Raw genomic sequence first — 8826 nt, forward strand, 5'->3', positions numbered from 1 at the left:
TAGTCCAGGCTGGCCTTGAACTCACAGAGATCCACCTGGCTCTGCCTCCCGAGTGCTGGGATTAAAGGCGTGCGCCACCACCGCCCGGCCAAACCCCAAATTAAATGTTCAGTACAAAACATTCAGTGCTTTGCATCTGAGACCTACACAGTCCTCTGGATTCCCAAGGGCCTACCCAGTTCTGCTTCTCTGGTTCTGACATCTGCAGCACACATAGCTCATCTCCTAAGCTCAAGTTGGCTCCATGCTACGCGTGCCACTGTACTTGGTGGCCATCCCATGGTCTTTGCATTTCCAATATGCTGGCATCTCCATGGCTGTACCTTCCCCAGTGACCTCTCCTGGCTTCTTACAGTGCCACGCTTCAGTTGATATCCAAGACATCTGTATGCCTTCAAAACTAGTACCACCTGGGAAACTCTTACATTACCAAGGTCAGCTGCTAGCATGAGATGCAGCCTTGGCCCTCTCAAAACCACAGTCTCTGTGTGCCCACAGTGAGGAAATACCTCCCAGAAGATCCCACCCCAATGATGCTGGTCTTTTTTTTTTTTTTTTTTTTTTTTTTTGAGACAGGGTTCCTCTGTGTAGATTTGGAGCCTTTCCTGGAACTCACTCTGTAACCCAGGCTGGCCTCCAACTCACCGAGATTTGCCTGCCTCTGCCTCCTAAATGCTGAGATTAAAGGCATGCACCACCACTATCTGGCCTGATGCTGGTCTCTTAATCACATCTGATTTCTCACCTCCGGCTGACCAGTCACCAATTGTCTCATAAAAGTTTCACTTTAGTAGCACTTGCTTCTTGATAATCAGCTGACTTGTGTGTGTGTGTGTGTGTGTGTGTGTGTGTGTGTGCGTGTGCGCGCGCGCACGAGACAGAGAGAGAGAGAGAGAGAGAGAGAGAGAGAGAGAGAGAGAGAGAGAGAGAGAGAGAGAGAGAGAGAGGTCGTCACTGTGTAGCTCTGGCTAGGCTAGAACTTCCTATGTAGACTAGGCTGGCCTCAAATATATCTGCCTTCCTTTTCCTCTCAAGTGCACAGCTGATTCTTCAACTCCAATTGACCAGGTACCACAGAGTCTTAATTCAAATATATTATACAGATGTCTCTGACAGATCCTTTAATGGACTCTTCAAGATCCTCTTGAGACTTTTTAAGCCAGGATTCCAATGCCTGCATTGCTCTCAACATTTTTATTTTCCAGGTTTCCACAGAATAGCCCACTAAGCTTTGAACACTCAACAGCTTTCCCAGACCAAAGTTCCAAAGTCCTCCCAAAGTCCTTCCATAATCCTTTCCCAAACAACATGGTCATGTCTGTCACAGTAATACCACACTCCTGGTACCAATTTCTGTTTTAGTTTGATTTCTATTGCTGTGATAAAGATCATAGTGAAAAGCAACTTAGAAAGGAAAGGGTTTATTTGGTTTACATATTCTGTGTAATAGTCCACCGAGGGAAGCCAGGGCAGGAACTCAGTGCTCACACTGAAGCAGAAGCCATGGAGGAACACTGCTTGCTGGCTTGCTCCTCGTGTCTTACTTAACTTTTCTTATACAACCCAGGCCTGTTTTGCCAGGGGTGTTAGACCTACAGTGGAAGAGGCCTTTCTAAATCAGCCATTAATTAAGAAAATGCCTCACAGATTTGTGTTTGGGCCAAGCAAATGGAAGTTCCCTCTTCCCAGATGACTCCGGCTTGTGTCAAGGTGATTTAAAAAAAAAAAAAATCTAACCAGGACAAGGGAAAGCTCTCTCAGACCCCAAGGGTGTGCTCAGACATTTGATTGGCCCTTAGAGAGGTGTCCTCAGAAAATATTCTATGTCTCTGCAGGCTCCCCGGAGGAGAGGAAGGCCATGGACAGGGCCTCTGGTAAACGTCCTGATGAGAACAAGCCCACCTTGCCACATAACAGCTTTCTTCAGATACATGTCCGCCAGAACTCTGTGGAGCTAGGGTATCCTATCACTTTGACCCTAGTTTTGAAAAGGAAAACGCACACCCCACAGAATGTCAGCATTTCATGTTCCCTCGACCTCCAGACATACACAGGCAACAAGAAGACAAACCTGGGAGTCATCCAGAAGTCGGTGCAGATCCAAGGTCAAGGTACCAGAACCAAGGGCAAAGGGCCCCAGAGACCAGGACCCCCACCACCTGATGTCTCTTCTCTGTGAACTACTCCCACACTCTATCCTTTTGTTTGAATAGACACAGCATTTATTGAGCACTTACATCTTGGTGGTGATAAGGAACCCAGGCACAGTAGAAAAAATGGGCCAAATATATCAGTGGGCCAGGAGTCTTGGGTGTAGCACACAATCACAAATTAAGGGCACTAATGGTGTCAAGAAAAGTCTCTAGACAGCAGAGATTTTTGTTTGGAATTACTATTCTCATCAGTGGGCTGTGGGTACCCTCAGCATGAGCAGACTACACTAGGAACCCAGAATGGGCCTGGAGATCTCAGTTAATCACTAACTCCATTTGGACCCTGGGTGCAGGCTCTCCAGAGAGGACAGGACTCCTCTAAGGTCAAGCAGCTCTATCCCCAGAGCTGATCTAGTCCTATGCTGGCCAAGAACACACTTCTCCTTTCTTCCCCACTCCCTCACAGAATCAGAGGTGGCTCTCAGCATGGACGCCAACTCCTACATCTACAAACTGGGCATGGTTGATGATGAGGTGGTCATCAAGGGGTTCATCATTGCAGAGATCACGGAAACCGGTGACAAAGCGGCCACAGACACGACTCTATGTTTCCTGTACCCTGCTTTCTCTGTTGAGGTGAGCTGCCTGCAAGCCAGAAAGGGCTCCTATTTTGAATTTGACCTTGGAGAGGGGCAGAGTTCAGGGTCTTTTTGTTCCCCCGGTTGACTGATCATTGGGCGATTGCATTCCTAAGGAAAATGTCACATCATTTTTCCATACAGGTGTTTCTGAGAAGTGATGTGTCAAGCAATTTCTCTTTTTTTGACTTTTGGCTAACTGGATTTTAAAAATAGGAATACCTGTGCACAGTACAAAATTATTATTATTATTATTAAAGATTTATTTATTATGTATACAGTGTTTTATCTGCATGCACCCCTGCCCACCAGAAGAGGGCACCAGATCTCATTATAGATGGCTGTGAGCCACCATGTGGTTGCCAGGAACTGAACTCAGGACCTGTGGAAGAACAGCCAGTGCTCTTAACCTCTGAGCCATTTCTCCAGCTCCACAGTAAAAAATTATAAAGATGTAGTTGGCACAATGAAAATTTCTTCCCATCCTCCTCAGATGCTCAGCTCCTTTTACCAGAAGCGATTCATGCCATCAGCGTCTTGTCTATCTAAATGTTTTGGAAACAAACCATTGAAACACAAGGCTTGCCATGTGCCCACCCCTAGTGCTGGTGCCAGACCAACTTGGGCTCTCTGTTCAGTTTTCTCCCAGGCAAGTGGGAATCAATGACAGCTTGCATAAGAGGCTCTCTTTATGTTTCTGATGACCTGTCAGGGACCATCATCCCAGAGTCCTTCCCTGGGGAGCCCTGGCCTATCCTAGGGTTCATTGTAGATATTTGCATCTCAGCAGGTATCTTTCCTATAGGGATTTCTCAGGCTAAGGACATGGCCCCCTTTGGAGACAGTATTTTGATATTCTGTGGCAGTGTGGTTGAGCAGGACATGAGTCACTGACTCATCCTTAGCCATGGCCTGGTCCCCACTCAGTGAAGCAGAACTTGCATGCTTCACAGGACCCACTCTACTTGGAAGCAGCTTCAGTGCACTCACTGTGGCTTAATCATCAAGAATCTCTAGTGCCAGGTGGTAGTTGCACACGCCTTTAATCCCAGCACTCGGGGAGGCAGAGCTAGGCGGATCACTGTTTGAGGCCAGCCTGGTCTATAAAGCTAGTTCCAGGACAGCCGGGGTTACACAGAGAAACCCTGTCTCAATGCTCCCCCACCACCAACAAATGAGGGGTTGGGGATGGATCAAGAGGTTAAGAGCTCTTGTTCTTACAGAGAAACCAGGTTCAGTTTTCAGCGCATACACAATGGCTTACGGCCACCTGTAACTCCAGTTTGAGGGGAGCTGATGCCTTCTTCTGACTTCTGTGGGCACTAGGCATGCGTGTGGTGCACACACATACATGTAACCAAAACACTCATACAAATAAAATATTAAAGAATAAATTAAATTTCTCTTGGGAGTCTCACTCCCACTCTCCTCCCAGTGGCTTCACAAATGTCTGTGGACATCAGAGAATACTTGTCTCTGAGGCCAGACATGTATGGTTGGTGCTTCAGATGTCCTGGAAGTAGGCACTCTAGCTTTCTCAGGCCACACTTTCCTTTACCAAATTGACTGTACTTCAGGAACTAAAATTTCTAGTTAATACATCTATACTTTGATTGGATGGAGCTACCACATGGAAAGAGTAGGGAGCAGGACAGCTTCAGGAACCCTGAACTTGTGAAGAATTACAGAACAAACCTGAAATATGCAGGCACAGATGTGAGCCCTGGGGTGCCCTAGGCAGGGGAGGTGGGGCTTTGAGGAAGGAGGCATAGCCAGGACAGATATGGCAGGGGCAGATACAAATTTCAAATGTTCTGGCTTTGGACAGATGAAGGGTGGAACATACTCTGAAGGATGAACACAGCCTGTTTTTCTGATGTGTTTCTCTGGGCTGTCCTTTGAGGCCACTTGGTATTTTGGGTCATTGGTGAGCTGGGATCAATGCCCATCCTATAGCTTGGGAGTTCTAACAACTGTTCAGGCCTTGGGCTTTGGCAAAGGGGCATCCTGACTAGCTGGATGAGATCAGGATTAGTTTACCCTAGGACCTCTGGCTACCATGAGAGTACATATCTTGAAAGTATATACCTTAAGTTCCTTAAAAATATGTCCGACAAAACTAAAGGGGTAAACATGTGCAAATATATGGAATTTCAGAGAGGCACAGGTAGGTCAGACTCTCCACAAGTCTCCCAAGAGAGCACAGACCTACTGACACTCTAGGGTAGAGACAGGACCAAGAACCATCTTTCTTTTTTTTTTTTTTTTTTTGGTTTTTTGAGACAGGGTTTCTCTGTGTAGCTTTGCGCCTTTCCTGGGACTCACTTGGTAGCCCAGGCTGGCCTCGAACTCACGGAGATCCGCCTGCCTCTGCCTCCCAAGTGCTGGGATTAAAGGCGTGTGCCGCCACCGCCTGGCAAGAACCATCTTTCTTGATAGAACCTATCATCCAAGCCCTCATCTCCAGCTGGTCACACCTGTCTTTTCTCCACTCCCCTCTCTTAACAGATGCCTAGCACAGGCAAGATCAACATGCCACTTTCATTCAACTGCTCCTTCAAGAACACCCTGCCCATCCCTTTGACTAACATCAGGTTCTCAGTGGAAAGCCTGGCCCTCTCTAAGATGCAATCCTGGAAGCAAGGGTGAGTCTGCCCGAGTTGTTCTAATGATACAGATTCTGTACATGGGTCTCACACATGTGCCATACTTCTGAGATGTAAATTTCTAGTATGGGTTTTAGTAAAAATATAGACACGTTGCTGGTGCCAAACTGCAGAAGAGACTGCACTAGTACTCTACCAGTGATAAACCTTTCTGTCTCTTGTCAATCTGTTCTACAGAAATACCAAAGCATCCCCCTGTCTTAATTTGTATTTCTATTTACAGCTCAAATTTTCTTGTTGACTCTGCTGTAATTTATTAGTTGTTTCCTTTGCCTATTTCCCCCCCTAGGGAGTCATTACTTTATTAACCTAAGTGCAGCCTTTACTCAGTAAGGAATGTTGTGGTCTAATGTTCTTGTAGGAGTTTGATTGTTTATTCATTTTGAGACAGTCTCATCCTGTAGCTCTAGCTAGCTTAAAACTCACTATATTGCCCAGGCTGTCCTTGAACTCAGAGATGTATCTGCCTCTGCTTCTTCAGTGCTGGGATTGAAGGTGTGAGCTGCCATGCCTGGCATTGCAGTGTGTTTGTTTTTTGAAGGTATTGTCCTGGAAATTGAGCCCAGGGCCTTGTATATGAAAGGCAAATGCCCTCCCGTGGAACTATTCCCTAGCCTAGACTGTTTAAAATCCTAAGATGCCTTCACCATTGAAACTCACATTAAATTTTTAATCTTCTCTAAGGAAAGCCCCCTGGTTACATGCCCCAAGGGGTTTTCTCCCGATTCTGGGGGAAGGTGCTTACAAAGATATCAAATGAACCAACGCACACCGTGCTCTTTCAGTCCATTCCTTCACTGTTCTCAGTTCCCTGATCTCTTTGCTCTTCTCTCTTAGATCTTTCTCAAGTCTACAGCCTTGTTTCAGCTCGCATCCTTCTCTCTTGCCTGACTTTTCACATTTCTAACAGGAGACTCCTTGCAATCCTGAGAAGTTTCAAAACCCTCTAGGTCATAGCACATTCCTAGGATAGGTGATAAGGTGCAGAACCATTACCATAGTAACACAAGGTTCCAAGGTCTCAGAACGATTTCTGCAATTTATGGCTCTACTTATATAATTATTGCTGTTTTAATTTTGATGTGAAATAATGCAGAGCCCCAACTTTGTCAAATAACCTATCATTTCCCTGGTATTCTGAAACTTTGTCTATATGTATTCCCTAAATATACCTCAGTCTCTGGACTAATAGGCTGTTTCATTTGTCTTTGTAGGTGACCTTGTGCCATTTAAATGGCTGTACTGGGAAGTATACCATGCTATGTGGAAGGCAGATAGATTTCCTCCCACAGTTTCTCAAAAAGAGAACTTTTAGAATCATTTTGATTTGGGATTTAAACTGGAACAATGTTGTGCCAAACAAACAGCCATGCTGGGTCTCACCTTGCAGGGACTTGGCATAAGTTCCCATGTATCCACGAGTCTCTTTTGTAAGGGACACATTCCTAGTTGCTGCCTTTGTGCAGGGGATGTTTTTCATTGCTTTCTGACTGATGAATGAGATGGATGCTATTGATTTTGGTATGCTGACATGCCCAGTACAGGATTTTATTAACTCAAATGCTAGATCTCCCAGGTAAATCCCAGCAGACTCTTGTTCTGAAACTAGGGTTTCTTAAACCTTCACAGATATACAGATTCCCCGGGAACATTGTTAAAGTACAGATTCTGTTCAGCAGTTCTGGGGTGGGGCCTCAGAGTCTAACACACTCTCAGGTAATGCCATTGTTGAGTACCTACAGTTAGACAGCACCTTCTTGTAGATTCACCATGAACCATGTTCCTGAGAACCTCCAGGACAGCTTAGGAATGGCATAGCTGGAAAGCAGCCATCTTGTCTTACAGCTGAGAAGTGGCTGCACTCCAGGTGGAGGCCCCCTTTACTGAGCTCTGGAGTACAGGAATCAGAACCTGGTTCCTCATGCGATGCATTTTCCTTCGGTGGCATCTTTGCTGTCTGTTGGTTGTTTTTGCCCTTTTGGGGGGCCCACCACCCAGCTCCAAATAAATTACAGATGGAGACTTATTCTTAATTATAAATGTCCAGCCTTAGCTGGGCTTGTTTCTTGCCATCTTTTCTTAAATTATCCCTGTCTACCTTTTGCCTCTGGGCTTTACCTTTTCTTACTTTTGTAGTCTTACTTCCACTCTTACTCCATGGCTGGCCCCTCCTCTCCTTGTTCTCTTGCTCTCCTTGTTCTCCTTGTTCTCCTCTCCTTGTTCTCTTGATCTTTCTTCTTTTCCTCCTAGATTTCTCCTTCTATTTATTCTCTCTGCCTGCCAACTCCACCTATCCTTTCTCCTGCCTCGCTATTGGTCTTTCAGCTCTTTATTAAATCATCAGGTTTTTAGACAGGCAAAGAAACAGCTTCACAGAGTTGAACAAATGTAACATAAAAGGACGCAATGCATCTTTGTGTCATTAAACAAATGTTCTACAGCATAAACAAATGTAATGCACCTTATAATAATAATAATTGTCTGTGTGCATTTGAATTTTCTAGGACACTGTCACCTGGAATGTCCCTCAATTTCCAAATGAAATTCACCCCAGTGAGAACTGGAGCCAAGAAATTTATTGTCAAGTTTACTTCTAGAGAAGTGAAGGAGGTTGATGCCGAGAAGATCATTCTCATCACCTAGCCCAGCTGATACCATGGAGGTGGAGGCAGGAGCCCTGATTGGCTCTGAGCCTTGACTAAGCATGTTAGCATTTCCTAAATTGTACTTAGCTTTCAGGTCAGGGATGATTATATTTAATTAACTCATGTGAGGGCAGATTCAAGAGCCAGCCCAGGAAGATAAGAGCTCAAAGGCCAATGTAATCATAGGCAGTAGCCCCATTGGGCCAGGGCACCTCCCTACAGCTTGAAGCATACATCATAGGCAGACATCTTAAACACAAAACATATTTAGGAGTCAAGGACTCAGAAGACAGTGCAACTGTCATCTGGATTCAGAACCATATACAAAACCCAGAGCTGCTATTCAGTGGGACTGAAAGTGTTAGAGGCATCTTCCATCTGGACTATGGATTCTATCAAGTACAGGGGGACCTAGAGGATGACTAGACAGTCCTGTAGCAAAGTATCCTGGAGCTGGGCCTGGGCCTGGCACTATGTGCTCATCTCAAGGCTCTGCCCTCTCAGAAGCAGGCCTCACGCTGGCGTGAGGCCCTCTTGTCTCTAGGTGAGCCACGGGATGGAGACCCCACAGCCTGCATCCGTTCAAGTAGGAGTCTATGGCCAATGATAAGTTCTGGGGAAGCAACTTATCCTGCTCTGCTCATTGGAGTCTGTGCTTTGCTCTGCCATCAAGGGATCTGCTCAGATGATCACTATGCTTTGAATTAAACTCTGGTTACTATAA

At 45.7% G+C, this 8826-nt stretch overlaps 1 protein-coding gene across 1 annotated transcript in view; it reads left to right on the top strand.

Moving 5' to 3' along the window:
* Tgm4 (transglutaminase 4) overlaps nucleotides 1-8826 on the top strand; it is a 37706-nt gene extending 28880 nt beyond the window's left edge. Inside the window, exons 12-15 of the mRNA XM_076575529.1 lie at nucleotides 1836-2111; nucleotides 2620-2789; nucleotides 5300-5436; nucleotides 7962-8826. Coding sequence (XP_076431644.1) covers nucleotides 1836-2111; nucleotides 2620-2789; nucleotides 5300-5436; nucleotides 7962-8100 — 722 coding nt within the window. The 3' untranslated portion in view covers nucleotides 8101-8826. The remainder of the gene's footprint in view (nucleotides 1-1835; nucleotides 2112-2619; nucleotides 2790-5299; nucleotides 5437-7961) is intronic.

Source organism: Peromyscus maniculatus, chromosome 7 (genome assembly GCF_049852395.1).
Source record: "Peromyscus maniculatus bairdii isolate BWxNUB_F1_BW_parent chromosome 7, HU_Pman_BW_mat_3.1, whole genome shotgun sequence".
NCBI classification, from domain to species: domain Eukaryota; kingdom Metazoa; phylum Chordata; class Mammalia; order Rodentia; family Cricetidae; genus Peromyscus; species Peromyscus maniculatus.